Source organism: Cottoperca gobio, chromosome 21 (assembly GCF_900634415.1).
Source record: "Cottoperca gobio chromosome 21, fCotGob3.1, whole genome shotgun sequence".
Lineage (NCBI taxonomy): Eukaryota > Metazoa > Chordata > Actinopteri > Perciformes > Bovichtidae > Cottoperca > Cottoperca gobio.
Genome location: NC_041375.1, coordinates 3,732,648 through 3,752,113, shown reverse-complemented (window position 1 = coordinate 3,752,113; position 19,466 = coordinate 3,732,648). Strand labels below are relative to the sequence as shown.

The following is a 19,466-nucleotide window of genomic DNA, read 5'->3' as shown; positions in this document are numbered from 1 at the left end:
TTCTGTCCTCTTGCTCTTCTAGGGCTCTCCAGGGCAGATCCCGGGACAAGACATGGAGCTCTAAGCTAGTCCTCTTCATACATCTCCTTTTGCTGCCTTGCACACTGCTCGCCGAAGCCACCTCTTTTACCTCTGCAATACCGGTTTGGCTCAGACTCCTCGCAGAGAAGAAGAGGGGGGAAAAAAACAAGTGGGAGGGAGTAGTTAACTTTCCCCAGCTGTTGTCCAGACACACACATGCTGCATTGCTGCCATTCCCCAAGCCCTGCTCCATCCATCCCTAGGGCACGGCCACTAGCTCGCTAGCTAGCTAGCACTTGGCATAAATACGAGGCCTGTCCTCTGGGATAAAAATACAAGTAGACTTTGTACACTTGCCACTTTCTTTTTTCTATCTTTTCTGGGTCTCCCAGCCGAACACTTGGTAACTGGGGCTCCTTTTGTTAAGCTGTCATTCCCACTGCTTTGAGCAGTGGACGATTGCTAGTAGCCAGCCAGCCAGTCAGTCAGTCATTTATTTAGCCAGGCAGGCAAACTGAGGAAGCCAGAGGGATTGGTTATCAGAGGCCAGGATGATGGAGCCCAGCATGGAAAACTGCCTGACCCAGGTCCTGCAGAAGGACATGGGCCGTCGGCTGCAGGTGGGGCAGGAGATCATTGATTACATTCTGGATAAGGAGAAGTCCCACGACCTGGAGCAGGATCAGACAGTACTGGACAAGATGGTGGACGGCATCGCAAGCTCCTGGGTCAACTCCAGCAACTTCAAGGTAAACTCCACTGACATGGGGGCAGTAAACAATAGCATTCCACACACCTGTATCCATACTGGTTTAAGCCTTTACTATAACTAAATAGCTTTGACCACTTATTTGCATTCTGTTTTAGACAAAAGTACATTACCACACTCGGGCATCTCTGTGTGCCCTTTTTTATCCTTAATTGACAAGACATCAATAGAGCAACTTGAAAACATTTATGCTACAGTGTAAGCTTGTTGCAGAATTATTCTCTGTTTAGACTGCACTTCCATGTCATTGTACAGCCATATAATGGTCTTTTGTTCAAGGAGGAATCTCCCGTTTTTGTGTTTTTTCTGTGCAGTCAAGCAAAAATGTTCTCAGGCAGGCACATGACATTATTGTTTCCCTTCACTATAGAGCTGGCTCACATTCTTCTTCTGTTATTGATTGTGCTTTATTTTGTAGTTCAATCTAGGGCAACGTTTGATCTGACCCTGAATTGTGATTGCATCAGCAGTTCTTTCAGTGCCCTAGCCATAGATTGCTTTCTCTGCCAGAACTGTTAAAACACATTGTTTACTAAACTGAAGTCGGGTACATGCCTGAGAGAAATGGTGACGAGTGAGAGGACAGGGGGAGTTTGAAATGTGAGTTTAGGACAAGGAGCAAGACAGGCTTGCCTAGATACAGCTCAAGGTCCGAGCTGACAGATATGAGGCTTCTCAAAAAGGAGTCCATACTTTTGGCAGCAGACAATGCTCCCTACATTGTGCCAAACTAAAATATGGCCTTGCCCTGGGTTTATATTGTACAATTCTTTACACCTTAAAATGTAAAATTCTCAAATGTTTCCTGCTGTAAGCACTGCTTAAAATATGCAAGGTTAGAAAACACAACAGTATTCTCTTTATGTTTTGAATGTGTTTTCTGGTTGCTACAAAGCTTGTTGAGTCTAAGTGGAGTCAGTCTCTCAACCTGTTAAGAGCAGGGGATGACGTTTCCTCTTTTTAAGGTCTGATTGGGTAGACAAACATCTCTAGTTTTTCAGAGGCACTACTCGTGTTGTTAGTTATCCCAACAGAGGCAGTATCCTCAGCCCAGGCCTAGCTGATCACTTGGCAACTAATGTGGAAACTATTTAGTTTGAGAGAGGGGGTGATGAATTCATTCGCCATAAATGGTGCTTTGGGCGGATGCCTCTAATACCAAGCAACTGTTTAAAGAAAGAGCTGCAGTGTTTTACACTCTCCTCAACTAAATGTCAGTGTAAGATTCAGTGTGTTTTCTTTGCTGCACATACCTTTTGTGTTTGGATAACAAACATTGAATTGTTGTACTGCTATACTTGTTAGCTGACAGGTCATGTGTAGGTAAAACTCTATTTGCAGTGGAACAGAATCACTCAGTGTACTCTTCCTTGTATATCCCTGACTGGAAGGGGTTTAACTCCAGGTAGGGAATGAGTCCTTACCCCAAGTGAAGGAGTTCAAGTACCTCGGGGTCTTGTTCGCGAGTGAGGGGACAATGGAGCGAAAGATTGGCCGGAGCAGCGGGGGCGGTATTACAGTCACTTTACCGCACCGTTGTGACGAAAAGAGAGCTGAGCCAGAAGGCAAAGCTCTCGATCGACCAGGTGATCTTCGTTCCTACCCTCACCTATGGTCATGAAGGCTGGGTCATGACCGAAAGAATGAGATCACGGGTACAAGCGGCCAAAATCGGATTTCTCAGACGGGTGGCCGCTGTTTCCCTTAGAGATAGGACGAGAAGCTCAGCCATCCGTGAGAGGCTCGGAGTAGAGCCGCTGCTCCTTTACGTTGAAAGGAGCCAGTTGAGGTGGTTTGGGCATCTAGTAAGGAGCCACCTGGGCGCCTCCCTAGGGAGGTGTTCCAGGCACGTCCAGCTGGGAGGAGACCCCGGGGAAGACCCAGGACTCGGTGGAGAGATTATATCTCCTCACTGGGAATGCCTCGGGATCCCCCAGTCGGAGCTGGAGGATGTGGCCCGGAGAAGGGAAGATTGGGGTTCCCTACTGGAGCTGCTGCCCCGCGACCCGACCCCGGATAAGAGGTAGACGATGGATGGAACAATACAGTTTAGTTTGGGTCTATACAATGAGATATAATGAAAAGTATTTTATTTTTCCTTGAACAAAATGATATTGTTTCTACAGCAACACTGGAACTGTGTCTGTTGATCAAATGTAACAATAGGCTCCACCAACGTTACTGAAGGAGAACAAATATGGACATTTTGTTACATAGTTTATTATATTAATGTTTTAGGAAGTTTCAGGCTGTAAGATGTTTGCATAAACATGTTTGCATAAACATGTTTGCATATGTTAACTGACAAATAACTTTTGTTTGGTTAGTCTCAGGTGTTTCTTGCTGACACAGAACCTGCTGATGTAATCTATTATACAAGATAATAACAGAGGATTTCTTGCTTTATGTGGCAGACTTAGTAACCCACAGTAACCTGCTGCCTAGCAAATTTTCTATACACCAGGTTATTGTCATACAGGAATGACAGTATGGAAGTCCTACTAAACTCTTCTGAAGTGCCTATGTAAGAATCGATCCAGCCTAAATATAAAATGTGCTACCATTTCACCATCTCTATCTCTTTCTAAGTATGTGTAATGTGATCAGCATAGCCTTGGAAATGCCCTCCTTTAAAAGAGATGAAAGCATGAACATCAGTGTTTTCTGTGATTTCTAAATGATTCATGCACATGCAATTTCAAATTGCTCCTATTGGTGCAATTGCCATTTTCCAGAGCAATCTCCATCTCAGGGTGTGTCAACTCAGTGGCCACATCCTAGCTGTGGTTTCAGCTGCTGAATTACCTTGAAACAATACGCATACACTTAATGATTGGCTAAGTGCAGAGGTGTGGTGCTGTCCAGGAAGCAAGAGTGAGTGAGGAGAGGTGTGTTATTCAGAAGCACACATAATTCGCTATGATGGTTTTGTAGATATTCTGCAGTCTGTTGATGAGGTTAAGTTTAGTCCGGTGTTTGTCAGAGTGTTTCTGGGTGTATCTGCACATGCTGTATGCACAACCCTGCTTGACGTGTGAAGTTTTCCCTGTCTGCTCTGTAAATGGTGGTTCATCCTGTACTGCGCCATGCCACAGACCACACCCACCTCAAAATGTTTTTTTTAAAGAGCATTTAATGAAAAGTGAAGCATAGTTGAACAGCAACAATGACTGGTACTTGTACTTTAATTAAGGCTTCTTCCCTCTTTTTCTCATTCATGTTCATGCTTTGATTCAATCAGAACATGATTGCGACATTCAGAGAATTTCAATGAGAAAAGCAAGAAAAGACCATACCCATCTCAGAAAATATGACATTTGACCCACTTCTTTGAACATTTTAGTGCCATGTTCATCTAGGTCTGCAACTATCTTTTTTTTTTTTATATCAATCTTTCTGCAGATATTATGCAATAAATCTATAAAATCTCAGAAAATGGTGAAAAATAATATTTCTCAAAGCCCAAGGTAATGTTTTGCCTTGCCTTGTTTTGTCTGTGCAAAACCCAACTATTTTGACTTTGGCTGAACAAAAAATGCTTAAGCTATTAATCGATTATCAAAATATTAGTCGATTTATCATTGCAGCTCTACGTTCAACTCTACAATGCTGCAGGACCACAAAACCACAGTAAACACGGATGTGGTGTGCACTCCATCCCTCTTTTTCCATACCTTTTCCGCCTCCAGGCAACCGGTTAGGCTCTTGTCAGTAGTCATCCATCACCTCTCCCCTCCATCATTTTCATCTCTACCTCTCCCTGTGCAGAGATGAGCCTGGGAGCTGAGCTGGTTTACTGACTAAATCAATGGAGACTGGCGGGACCGGTTTCTGGGTTGATGAGCCTTGAAGTGATTGCTCAGACAACCTGGTGCCACCTGTAATGTCATTCAGACATGTCTGGGCAGAGTGGCTCGAGCAGACCACAGGCGTAGTAATATGACCACCAATATGATACTGACAGAAAAAGAGGTGTGCACCATTGAAGTGCCCAAAACAACCAGAAAGACAATGTAGCCCTTGTGCTGATCACCAACTAGTCATTTCTATTAATTATGCTTGACAACTTTAAGTACCAGGTCTTTGTTCAGATTCTGTCTTAATTTCAGATGCCTTAGGAACCTGTCGTGACCACCCCTGCCTCTCCTGCACTATACCGAGCTTCTCCCGGGGTCAGCTCAGCTATACGTGTTTGTGAAATTTGTTCAAGGCTGTATTTCTCAGATTCAGGCTAGAGGACTGGTGCTGTTTTTTAGGAGCCATTGAGTGGTCGGTCCCTCGGATTATTTCCTGGTATGGGAAGGCTTTTTCTATACTACTGCTCATTTCTGTTCACTGTTTGGTTTTATATAGGATGGTAATGCTCATTCTTCTTACTTCCTTCAACACAAAATGCTGTTATGTGGTCTCTGACCCCCAAAGGTTTGAGATGCACAGTGTATCATTGCAATTACTTCGTCCATCATTATATATTATATAAGTGTTGTACTAAGTGGCCCGAGCACAGGACCAAAGCATAGTCTTTCTTTAACATAAATCTCAGTTGTTAAATACGAGGGATGAGTTTCATGTGTTGCTTTCGGGAGGAAACAATGGCATAGAAATGAGAATGACTGTAGGGAGGACGAAGCAGCTAGCTTCATCAAAGACTGGACAGATGATTATGTTTCATTATATAGATGATGTATGGTAGTCAGGCAGCTCAATGCTCCAGGGTGCAGCTAAATTACATCACTTTGAAGTTGTACTCATAAACTGCTGTTTCTGTTGCCCTGCAGGGGGTATGATGTTTCAACAGGATATCGCACAGCAAATAATGTGCCTTATAAAGGCCCATAACCCATTTCTCTCTGGTGACATTTTAAGTGTGTACCTTTTTGTTGGCTTTAGTATGAGACATAGTACCATCCATCCATTGTCTACCGCTTATCCGTGGTCAGGTTGTGGGGGCAGCAGCTTCAGTAAGGTACCCCAATCTTCCCTTCTCCGGGCCACATCCTCCAGCTTCGACTGGGGGATCCCGAGGCGTTCCCAGGCCAGTGAGGAGATATAATCTCTCCACCAAGTCCTGGGTCTTCCCCGGGGTCTCCTCCCAGCTCGACTGCAGTACCGCCTCCGCTGCTCCGATTCTCCAGCCAATCTCTCGCTCCATCGTCCCCTCACTCGGGAACAAGACCCCGAGTTACTTGAACTCCTTCACTTGGGGTAATGGCTCATTCCCTACCCGGAGTAGGCAATCCACCGTTTTCCTGCTGAGAGCCATGGCCTCAGATTTTGAGGTTCTCCATAGCTTCTCCGAACTTCTCCCACATCCGCTGCTTTGCCTCTGCCACGCCAGACTACCGTAATTTCCGGACTATAAACCGCGACTTTTTCCCCATTTTTCGACCCTGCGGCTTATATAACGGTGCGGCTAATCTATGGATTTTTACAGCTAACGGCCACTAGGGGAATTCCTAAATCTATGGATTTTACAGGTTACAGTCCACCGGATGCCGGAAAAGAGCGTGCAAAAGTAAAAGTGGAACCGCGAGTGGTACGAGAGACAGACGGACATTACGAGAGCGAGACAGTTTGTGAGTTGTGAGTTTGTGATTCCTGGGGGCACAACGAAGCATCTGCAGCCACTCGACATCAGTGTCAATCGTGCGTTCAAAGTGGCACTACGCGTTCAGTGGGAGGCGTGGATGACTAGTGGCGATAAATCATTCACCAAAACTGGGCGCATGCGAAAAGCAACTTTCGCTCAAGTTTGCGAGTGGATCCTGACAGCGTGGAGGAGTGTTAAGACATCCACGATCACCAACGGGTTCCGAAAGGCTGGAATGCTGCGTGATGAAGAGGAGGACGCCGCCACAGCTGAGGCCTTTCAGAGGCTGTTCGATCAGACAGTGACGAAGAGGAGTTCGTTGGTTTTGAGAGCGACATCGAAAGAGAGAGGAGAGTGGCTGACGAAGCCACCCTGAGCCTGTTCGTTTCCGACACTGAAGATGAGGACTTTGGTGGTTTTAGTACGCAGGAAGAAGACGAAGATGAGGATTAATGAATCCCCTCTGTGCACGAACCCTTACATATGGTAATTAAATATTAAAAAACATGCGGCTTATAGTCCAGTGCGGCTTATATATGTACAAATCAGTCAATTTAGCTTCTGCGGCTTATATTCAGGTGCGTCTTATAGTCCGAAAATTACGGTATTTAATATTTACATCATTATGGTTAAAGGTTCACTCCCTTGCCCTCTAGCCCTCTCTCATTTCTTCTATTTTCATCTTTGACCATTACAGACACTAGTCGTTTTTCCATTCACATATTATTATGCACATTTTGAAGTATTGCATTAGAAAAGCTGTATGGAAATGGATAATGTGATCAACACACCTCTCCTGTTGTGTAGTTGTTTCTCTCTACTTTAAGGAAAACTGATGGTGTTTACAGTGTGAGCCCATGTGCATTGAGCATACTTGTACATCGGGTTAAGGTCCATTTACAGAGTGAACCGGTGATTTCAGCTTGAACAGGGACTTTGGAACCTTGGCACATCCCCAGGTTAAATGTTAATCCTAAACCATGTTAACTTTCTGAACCCTTGGAGGACAGAGATTTGTGCAGAGCTCAGATGAAAAGCTGCAACACACAGCACTCAGCTGTACTGATGAAGGAAAGCCTTCAAGATGATGCAGCAGAGCTTGTGTGTTCTGCCCCTGCTTTAACATTTAGCTGTGTGTGTGAAAAATAATCAGCATTTATTTTTGATTCAATCGTTAAAGATATTTTTCATGCAGAAATATAGATATTTCCTGGTTTTTCTATGTTTCCTATCATGTTAAAGTGAATCTCTTTTGGTTTTGGACTGACAAAATAACACAATTAAAGACATCACTTTGGACTGGAATTGACATTTTTCTGACATTTTATAGAAAAGGGCCCCAGTGTTTTTAATGTTTAAATAACACTCATACATCCTACTGGTCTGGCTGGGAAGTTCTTCAAGAATAATGAATCTCTGAGCTCTGCATGTTAAGTGTGTTAGGGAGCACATGGTTTAAGTCTGGGGTTAATGGATTGAATTAGTTCTATATGTGATATTTGCTGCATTTGTAGTATTGCTGTGATTGGATTAAGCTTAACAACATTTTATCTCCAATAGAACAGAAAAACACCTTTTAATTTCATCTAATTTCTAAGTAAATCTACGTAAGAAGAAGGTTTTGGCAGAATTCTTGTTTTAAACAAGCCATTGCTAAAGGCTAAGCATCCCAGCATGCTTTGGGCGATAAGTGGGTCACACCTGTCTACTACAGAGCAAACACAGAAAGTATAGTATTGTGAATACATTATTTGTATTCAATTGTCATACACCTAAAGCTCACCAGTCCACACAGGCTTGCAAGACACTATTTACTGCACATTACCTACAGAAGTAAGAGAAAACTCAAATAAAGCACTACAATACATAGTACATGTGTCAAACACATCATTCTTTTTTTGTATTTCTATTCGTTCTGTTTAAACCTGGTATTTCTGCAGTTGCTGATAGAAATTAGGCTACACTAATATTATTAGTATTATACTATTTGAAGAATTAGATTCCAATGATGGCTGTGTGAGATTGTTTTCGACTTGTGTAATCAAAGTATTTCCAATAACTCCAGAGCGTTGTAATATCCAAAATCATCACAACATGTTTTTATCCAATGAAATATTCTGCTTCAATCCATAATTGTTGGTGTTTACTTTTTCTTTGACGCATTATAACCCAAAAGGATACAGTAAACTCACTATCGACACTTTGAGGGGACGCACCCATGTTTTTCCTGATAATGCTACTTTGTAAACTAAACAAATCCGTGTTGAACAGGGCAGGAGTAGAGCTAATTAATGTTAGCTATTAGCTGTTCGCAGCCGGCAACTATTGACTTGCATTATGGTGTTCAACCCTTTATTCCAGGGGTGGGGAACCTTTTTCCTATCAAGGGCCATTTCAATTTTTACAACATCCTTCGAGGGCCATACTAATTATTGAACTCATAACCTCTGCTAAAAAAATGTAAGACACAGCCCATTAATTTCACCTTTCTTTCATGCTGTGCATGTATCTTTCTGTTTTATCTTTCCATGTTTTTATGTTACGCTCTGGAGACAGCTGCTTGTTGGGCACCCAAAACTCCACCGAAGAGCGTTAACTTTATCCAAACGTTTTATTCTATTGCTGTCTAGATTTTATTTTGATTTTTTGCGTGTGTTTATGAATGACCTCGAGGGCCGGATCAGAGCCAGCAACAGGGCTGCGCCACGATGTAAATGACTCAGTAGATAGAGAGGAGGCCAGTGTTAAAGCACCTATCACCTGGATCCATACCAACCAGACCTTTTCTCTGTTTTCTCTTCTATCTTTCTGTCTATGCTCCTTTTTAAAAGAACAAAAGAAAAGTCAGTTAATTCATATTATCTGTCTCTATGGCTTTTTACACTCACTCATTCTTCCCCACACACATACAGTTCTCTGCTTAACTTTCCTCTTTTCACTCTGTAGACTCCATATCCTGCCCTGTTTTTAACCCTGTTTTTGTTATCACTCACTGAATGCAGTCTCTGCTTTCCTGGTTTATTTTGAGATTGCACTGTGTAAAAGATGATTCCTTTGTGTGTCACCACCGCTGCCACCATCATTGTCACCAACAACAGCAGCGGCAGCAGCATCAGCAGCTGTAAATCCCCATGTCCTAATGACCCCCCCTCTCACTGCCAGTAAAAATCTGTCCAGTGTCTGCTCTCTTATTTAATCTGCTCAACTCAAGGATGTTTTTCCTTTTTTCTGTGTTAAGCTAGCACTTCCATGTGTGTTGCAATCCCCCGTTTCGTCAGGTCCCTACATGTTATATGAGGCATGTGAGATGTAGTCCGATTTTCCAGAAATTTTTATACATCTGTGTTTTTAATTTGTAAACAAATCGACATTAATGTTGGAAAGTGAGGTATGCTTTCCCTGTTTGGCTTAAATGCTTAAATGCTGTGAACGTAAATTGAATTTAAAATTCCATTCAGCAACTATCTGTTGGCAATTAATGAGCACAACTGTGTGGCAGATGGAGAGAGGAGATGGACCACTGATTCTGAACCTGTCTGTTCAGGCTAAGTCTCTCTCATTACAGCACACTGAGAGATGAATGAGGGGCCATTACATTTTATCAGGGCCATAGTAGGCGATACATAGCCACCACAACAACTGCATCAGTCTGTCTGTGTGGTTGGGCCTCAGCGTGCTCCTTTGTATTATACATTGGCAATACTTATGGGTGGGAGACGTGTTTATATTAGAATCTTTGGTGACTCAGAAAATGTGTTTCCAGTGGCCTATTGAGTATTTCTTCAGATTTTGTCAATCAGTTATTTAATTTGGAAATAAAAGGAATCAGTTCTTGATCTACTGAAACAAAGAAGGACAATCTCTTATGCAATAAAAGTAACATTTGTTTAAATCACAAAACTGTGTGTGAAGATGACAAATGGTTGAGTTTGGTTAATTAGAAAAGAACATGCATGTATTGATTAGTGTTCTTGCACTACAAGTTGTGAAGAAACATCAGAGGTGGACACTATATATTGGGGATAATGCATCATTGTTCCATGTTCTATTTTGTCTTAAGGAGAGGAAAGGACATGGAAAGCTTCATCATAAAACGTCTAATGTACTGACAACTGGCCAATCCAAGAGCTAATTATATGTGAATGACATGTTAATAATCCAAGGGGAGGTTACACAGAGTGATCACACCTGAAGCCATACATACACATGGCATTTACTTACTTGGACATATTATCCAAGTTGTTCTGCCCTAGTTGGACCACCTCCCACTCCCCTCAGGAGGAAGTCACAGCATATTACAGCTGTGTGAATAGAAGCCTTTTTACACTTGTCTCAGCGGTGTCTTTTTGTGTGTGTGTGCAAGAGAAAATAACCTGCAGGCCCTGATCAGCTGAGCATCAGTGTGTGAGTTTGTGTTGTGTTCTCATCATAACACACATGTGTTTATGTCTAAATTTAATGTAATGTCACATTTTATGTACCATTTTCTGTTTGAAGGTGTGGTGTCCACACATCAGAATAATGTATAGTTCCTTTTACTGTTTGTTCTTCAGTGATCAATGCACACATCCAGGCAGACCCGGAGGCAAACCCTGTTCCTCTGAACAACATCTACACACATGCTCGTGCTCTTGCTTTCTGTTTTTGTGTTAAACTCTCTTAGCCCTCAGCTCCTTCGCTGCCTGAGCAGTGCTGGGTCATTTTTTCTAGATTGTAAATCTCGAGTCACAAATCATATGTTGACCAATAATTCTCTTAATATTCTATTGGCTTGGAAAACAAGAATACGAGAGAATGCTTTGTTAGCAGCATAGTAGTACCTTCAACGGTGCTTTTTCTGCATGGAATACAACCTGCACTAGATAGAAATCCAAGGCTAAACTGTGGTCCAACATGGATTTAACCCCAACATCCACTGCTGTAAATGATTATTATGATGGGAAAAGGTCTGCCTAGCCTTGTCTTTCAATCTCTTCATCCCTGTCCCCGAGAATGCCTCCCTCTTATACCATGGTTGATGCGGTATATCGGTAACCTGTCTATCGGCCTGGACTTTGACGCAATTTTATCTCCTCTGATGAAGTACAGTGTAACAATACCTCCCTTGTGTTGCAACAAGTCACGTGGCATTGTCCTGTATGGCAGATTACACCGCAGCCTCTCCTTAAGAAACTGGATTACATCATGAATATTAAGCACCCAGTCCTGCCCTGCCTGAGGGCACACTGGCTTGTCTTCTCCCTGAGCAATGTCATTGACAGTCAACGTTTAACACAACAGTGACTAGTCAACCTCTTTGATCTACTTTTTCCCCCCTGCTTGACTGAACTGAAACACTTGATTGTGGACCAGCATCCTTCCTAATGGATGCATGTCATTAACATCAACAAGGGGACATCATGAATCAACAACAGCAAGCTGATACCAGCTTTTAGTCTTTCCCAATGGGGGCACTTCATAATATAGACTGGTCCTGAGTAAATGCCTGCAGTACCATCTGAACGGCTGATAACCATAATAATCATAATCATCTAGACACAACCTGGCAAACACGTTTGTCACTACCTGATGATGTGTCAGGATTGGCTTTGTGACATTCAACCATCATTAAAATTAGCCTAAGGCATTTTAATTTGACATTTTTTATTTATATGAAGTCTTGAACACATTTAGATACATATCGATACTAAATATTTGAAACAGTTTCAATACTAATTTTCCACAGTATTGATACTATCTATACCAGATGCACTCTTTCTTCTCTCTGACCTCGCCCACATAGCCCTTCCTCCTCCTCTCCCTCACACACCCTGTTGTCTTCTCACTTTTTGTCTCAATCGCTCCAGTTCAATATAATAATTTTCTAATCAGGTTGTGTATATAATTTATGTTAAAATAATCAATTTTTCCTTGCGCATATTTGTGCATCCCTCATTTAAGCGTGGCTGAGTGACACAGACACGCCCCAGGATGCTGCATGCTGTTGTTCACATGCTCTGACTCCTCTTAGGAGCTGCATACATGTCACCCTCAGAGGAATGTGCGATGAGACAACAACCCTGTAACACTTGGTATAATCCTGGGATTGTACTCTTAAAATTCTAAGGAGTATATTCGCCCAGTCAGTTTTCCTTTGATCTGCTCTCGTCCATGTCGTTTTCCATGTCAGCCCACTGGAGCTCTAACGCCCATATCATGTTATCAGTTTGGCAATTCGTTCTGCCGAGTCAGCAGAGCCCAGGAAGGAAACCACTGAGTGGATTGTACTGCTAATTGTGCTCTGTCATGGTCCAAAGTGAGCATTGTGGAGGAGTGCTGTGTCATGGACAAAAGAGTGTGTTGTACAATACAGAAATATTCTGGTTGTCTTGAAACATTTCTGAAACATCTGAATAGATCATATAATCAAAACAAAACAAAACTGAAGAACAGAATTAAAGCAACCTTGTGAACGGTGAGTCACTTAACCTAAGGGGACCACATCTAACATCATTTTACATGCTATGATTTCTGAAACGCGAGCAGTCGTCACAGAATATCCTCTTCACAGATCGAGTATTCCCCCACCTACAGCACATCCTGAGGCTTTCCCCTGGAAGCTGTCCACATGACTCCTGCAAGTTGCCACACTACTGTCACAACACTTCCTTATAATAAGGACTTTGTTCATGATTAGTTTAAATATGTTCCTCAAACTTGATACAGTCAGTGCAGTTCTCTTCTCTATGAGCTCTGTAATGCAGGGTTACATACATGTGATTAACTGAAGTGGGGCTTTATAAAAGATCTTCAGCTTTTTAGCAGCTGGTAGAGAAATGCAGAACTTCAAAGTGATAAACTGAAATATTATAATCAATGTTTCCCCTACTATTGCAGAACCCTGCGCCCCCCCCCCCCCCCCCCCCTGAAATTATAAGCTGTTTTTTTTTCTTCTCACTTTTCACATTGAACAGGTGCTCTTCTATTAAATAAAGTAAATGCTTATGTTATTTATCTAATTTATGTGCACGTTTCAGTGTTTACAGCGTTGCTTTGCACATTCACTCCTCCGCTGTTTTGCGAAGGGCGGAGCTTCACTCGAGACACACACACACACACACACACACACACACACACACTGATAATACAATAATATATACAGCATAGCAAGATTTAGTTACTCTTAAAATTATGATATTGTCGAAGTGAACATCTCAATATTCATATGGATATTTTTACAATGCCTTTATATTCAACAATAACGGTGTGCATCTCTGAAATGTATCAGTCAGAGAAAACTACCACCCTCCACTTCTGTGTTGCTGCGTGTGTTCAGTCTCATCGCGACATCCTGAGTCAGCTGTCTCTCTGCGTAAATGTCCACTTGTTTTTGTAGCCACGTTAGTTTTGCTGCCCACTTTCATTAAGACTGTTGTCTGCCTACAGAATGATGTCCTCCTCTATCCTGTCTGGCAGGTGTCATGTATGTTCTGCAGCCTTCAACACTAACTTTGTGTTGGTTAAATATTGCAATTCAGTCCAGAAAAACATGCGTCACAGCAACCAAATCTCAGTTCAGCGACTTCCTGTTGCAAAGTGTTTATTTAGTATCCTTGAATGTCCTTGTATATTATATTTGAGGTGTGTGTGTGTGTGTGTGCCATCTGATAGGCCACCTCTCTACCTCTAGGACACAGTTAAAGTTGTATGGCTCTTTTCCACTGCATGGTTCGACTTTGCTTGACTAGACTCCACTGAACTCACTTTTATTACCGGATTCTCTTTGGTTTCCTCTGCATACAGCACCCCCTCAGTGTAGGGGGGATTCTTAGCTGATCGCCACAGCGACACTGAGTGAAACTGGCATGATCTTTTTCAGTCACCTGCCCCTCGGACAAGTAGCTGAGATGTATTAGTTGCCCAATAGCCAAACCTACTTGTCCAAAATGTAAAATGGAACAGTTGGATACATTTTTTAACTGTTCTGAAGTCAGTGTAAACAAGGGGTGTCCAAACTACGGCCCGCGGGCCAACTGCAGCTCGTGGTCCATTTTTAATTGGCCTGCAGCAAATTCTAAAAGTAGAATGGAATATGGCCCAGATAGAAACTTGTGCTTGAATGTTTTGTACTTCTTAGTTCTAACACAGAAACACAGTTTTGACTTGTCAGCTAATTTAAAACATCAAGTGTCAGATAAAGCTTGTGCTTTAGATCTTTACTGGATTGTATGTGATGAGAGCACAGATGCGACAGACACCGCACAGCTGTTCATTTTCTTGACGATAACGTTTGCGTTACGGAAGAGCTGCTAGGTCTTAGGAGTCTAAAGGGCACAACATAATTCGAGCACGAGGACTTTACCACAGATCATTTCAAGCTTTCCTGTCTGATGTCGATGCTGCATACGGGGACGTACTCCACAGTTCTGATGTGTGCTGGCTGAGTTGCGGCTCCGTGCTGCAGCGGGTTTATTCCCTGAGATCAGAAATCGATCTGTTTTTGAAAGAAAAGGACCGACCTCTTCATGAGCTGAGAGACCCAACACTGAACAAGAGCCGACTGCGCACATGAAAGCATTCTGTGTGAAGCTCCGTCTCTTTGAGACACAACTACGCAACTTCAATGTTGTGCACTTCCCCACTCAAATATGTGAGCAAACATTTTCTGTTAACTCTGAACAAAAGCAGGTTGAGAACCAAAATGAGCGACAGCATCTCTGATGTCATTCGTATCTCAAACACCAAACTTACTCCTGACCTGCAGCATCCTAAAGAGTTAAAACATATATTACACAGTATTCATGTCAATAAGCTCATTTTTTCAATACATTGAGTCAATTACAGTTGATAACATTTTCTAACTAATGTTAGTTGATGTGTTAACAAGCCCAATAACTAATTTGTTTAACAAGCTTGAGATATATCCATCCCCTTTTCTCCTCATCCCCCTCCCCCCTGATTTTCTTTTTAGGCAATATACCTCAAAAGTATGAGTGGCCCAGCCCTTCGTATATTTCTGCATGTGGCCATCAGTGAAAAAAGTTTGGACACCCCTGGTGTAAACCATCAAACATATTTATTGAACTTATCTGATTATATGCTTTGGGTTTTATTTTCTTGCACAGGAGCTGAACAACTATTAGCATTAGTACAGCACATTAGGACTAGGAATTTATTTAATTTATCATTTATGCCCACATAGTTTCCCCCCCAAAAAAAGAAAATCTATCAAATCGGCTCAGACGGTTCTCCTCACTAAATTGGCAGATGTTACTGTATACATGCTTATGATATGTTTGATATTTATGGATGACAAGTTGAAGAGAGAGAGAGAGAGGCAGGCTCTCAATTCATTGTTGTCACTGCAGGAAGTCTAGCGTCCTCTCTCTCTCTCTCTCTCTCTCTCTCTCTCTCTGTCTGTGTGTGTGTGTGTGTGTGTGTGCGTAACTCTATCTTGTATGTGTGCTATATTCATCTCTGTATCTGTGTTAGCTGTCGGGTGTGTTCCATAATGAGTGTTTACTGTACATTCCATGCCTGGGGTTCTGAGCTCTGCTGAATGCAGCGGAGTCACTGTGTGGTCACTGCTGGCTAATCACACCTCAGGAATATGATAAGGCCACTGCTGCACTCTCCAAATGCTAGCATTACCCAGCCCACTTCCACCAGACATCTACACTATGTTGGCTTGTGTTAAAGCATGCCAAGACTCTTCTGCAACAATTTGTGTATTGTCAGCATGTCCTTGAGCAAGGTTTTAATTCCAAATAATCATTCAGCTGCTCCGTGACCAACAGTAGATGTTTGTTGGTAACTGTGACACAGGAGTTCATTACTTTTTATACCTTCAAGTAAATTTAGATTTTTTTTGGCAGATTGTTGATTGATGAACATAAATTAAATGGTATGTTTTCTTTTGCTACAGTATGTAAATCTGCTCTTTAAAGTTGAAAGTCCTCTGTAAAATCAGTTCTGTAAATTAGAAATGTACGCTATATTTTATACTCTTTGGTTTCATGACCCTGTCTTCCATCAGCAGTCAGCACGTTGTAACTTTGTCTACATTTCATTTTAAACTGTACTTGCATAAAGCAGTAACAGTCACTGTTCTCAACTGTAATCTGCAGCACATATTCGCTTTCAAGCTCATCTGCAAACATAGGCACATGTCTCGTCTTGTGCTGAGGCTTAGTGAACGAGCTACTAACATCCACCAGGGAAAAGGAGCACTTCTTTTGTCTGTCTGAAGCCTAATGGTGAATAGCAGAATAACTTAAAACAGCATTAAAACTTACCTGCAAAGGTCAGCATCTGTCGATGCTGAAGGATTTATTCCTATTTCTGCAATACTACTGGCTACAAAAAACAGGCTTGTAAGTTATTGGTTTGTGAGTTACACTTTCAGTGTAATTTGTGTTGATAATAGATCCGGTCCAGACAAAGCCCAAGCTTTATGGACGAGCCTGAGACATCAGAATGCAGTTAGTATTATGTAGCATGAGGGAGGGCCAGGTATGCTGCATAATCATAAAGCACACGGCAACAAACTACAGCCTTCTGTGTTCTGTGTCATGAACTCATTTTGTATGAGGAAGCGTTGTCTTTAAATTTGAATTGCAAAGTTGGAAAATGTGTTTATTTTGAAAATCCCTAGCAGCTACATTACTATACCAAACATAAGCCGAACCCCCACAGGTAGAAGAACTAGCTGTATGCAGTTTAATGATTGGTTGTCAACCACATTAGCTTCTTACTCACTTTTACCATCACATTTTTTATGATTGATGGTGTGTTCAGGCATGCAGCGACAGCAAAGATACAAGAAGCAGCAGGATGTCAGTTATTTTCAATGGAAGTTGTGTGAAGATGTGAAGTGGCAACAGGCAGCATGAAAACAGAGTTGAGAAAAGTTGTTTTATGTCCAACTAGACACAACAGATTCTTACACCTCCATAGATGCACACAGAAAAACTGGCCAATCGAAGCTGGATACGTAAATGAAGTGCTCAGTGCATACATACCCAACAGCCAAAGATGGAGTGAAAGGCAAGAGACATCCTTGAATGAATGCGTCTGAACACATGGTAGCCTATAAGTTTGAAGACTGAAACATTTGTGTTTGTGTGTTCGATTAGTCTGTGATTGGAGAAGAGTCTGGGATGCAGTGTGTTTTTTTTATGCCTTGCAGAGACTTTTACAATTCAAAGCCATTTAAACTATGTCATCTGTTGTCACTGAAACAAGGTTATACCTCATGATGTGAGCTTTGTCAGCTTTTGCAAATTTGACTAGATTCTCATTCAGTCAAGCATGCTTTTATTTAATACTGTACAAAGCAAAGAGATCATATCCCCCAATTTGTGCATACTTTCATCAGCTTCTTGAGAGTTTTAGAAAAGATTTGAAGATTTTATTGATTCATTTTTATGATCAAGCTTTGGATGCTGGATACATTCTATGTATTTTAAACAAGTTCTTACAAGCCAGTGTGCTTCCTGAGATCCTGATCTACTGAAATACATTCATAGTGTTGCACTTCGTGTTAAAAGTGAGAAATCGTTAAATAAAACTTGTGAAGGTGGGTGTAATTGTCGGATTGTCGGTTTCTGAAAGTTGCAGAACTTGTGGTGTTTAGCCCTCCCCATAGTGGCGGCCAGCTTTAAGCTGATGTTTCCTCTGCTCTATCAGGACCCGGAGTGCTGTTCCTATACTAAGCTAGGCATTTGTTTGTTACTTGTTTATGGTGTATCCTCATGTCTGTCACAACTGTTTCTGCTTTCTTACATTTGTCCATCACTCTGGCTACATCTGAACTCGTATCACATTTTCACCTAGGTATGAAAGTATAAATTGTCAGTGTTTCCCCTTTTTATCTTCGTACAGTTTATAACTTGCGTACTAAACAGCACATCATTTTTTATGATTTTTTAATATTATTTAATATTTAGTATCTGCTGCTGATATAGTCATGATCCCCGCATAGTGAACAAAAATACTATAGATAAGGAGTGGAAATCAAATGTGTTGGTAGGGGGATTTAGGAGGAATGATGTCTGAGATTTGTGTGTTTTTTGGGGGTCTGGATGTGGATGACAGCAGCCATATGTCTGTCTGTCCTCATCTGGACTGTGCTGTTATTCTGTCTCTCTTCTGTTTAACACACACAAACACAGGGTGTAGTTGTTGCCATGGTACCTTTGTGATTCAACTTTCCCGAGTTCGGAAAAGGAAGGAGTAAGACATCTGTTTACCTTCAGATGTCTCACTAATAAAAGGTTAGAAAGACCTTCTGTATCCCCCTTACCCAAGAGGAGCTAGATTTGAGGTCAAAGTGAGAATTTGAGTTTCTGTGCAGATTCACACCATTGTTAAACTGTGCTGATCCCTCTCATAGCTCTCACCCAGTCTTTGTGTGGACCCTGTCATCAATCTAATCACTGTAATTCCCTCCAGTTGGAGAACAAAGGGACTGATCTGAGGATTAGGCCTGTAGACACCACCAGGCCTTCTGCCTGCTAGGACGCTCACTACCTGTTCTTCCAGTGGGAGAAAGGAATTTGGAAAAGCAAGAAAATACAGTATGTGAGAGCAAAGGCTCGGCACAGAGTGGAATAACGTTGCATGAAAAGGAATGACACAGCTGGCATGCTGGAAATCTGCTTTTTATGCCATTGAGGTCGAAAATGAAATTGTCACACACACAGCATAACAACTGCTCAATCTCTTTTTTGTTTCACTTTCTTTATTGTACACATGTTCAAATACAGAGGTGCAAACAGATGCATAAACAATAGAAACTGTTTATAAATTAGCAAATGAGTTTGCTAAATGCATCATATTGTAATTGTTTATTCACGTGAAAGGTTTTAATAGCTCTAATCTAATCATAACATGGTGCTATATTTTTTTATTCTTTAATAAAATACAATTTGTTCTTGACCATTTTACTTATGAATATGGAATTTTGTAAAAACATTTAAGAATGGTATGATATACAGCATGATATTTTCAATGGATTGCATTGTGACGAGTCCCTGGTCGGTAGGAAACTATAGACTGGGTAAGAAAACTGGTAAATTGCATTATATTAAAATAAAGCATGTAACT

The 19,466-nt window shown here is 41.7% G+C and overlaps 1 protein-coding gene across 24 annotated transcripts in view; it reads left to right on the top strand.

Moving 5' to 3' along the window:
• clasp1a (cytoplasmic linker associated protein 1a) overlaps window positions 1-19,466 on the top strand; it is a 78,371-nt gene that overhangs the window by 1,519 nt on the left and 57,386 nt on the right. For all 24 annotated transcript variants that reach the window (XM_029458481.1, XM_029458474.1, XM_029458470.1 and 21 more), the window contains exon 2: window positions 23-770. In XM_029458481.1, the coding sequence (XP_029314341.1) occupies window positions 573-770 (198 nt within the window). In that variant the 5' untranslated portion in view covers window positions 23-572. The remainder of the gene's footprint in view (window positions 1-22; window positions 771-19,466) is intronic.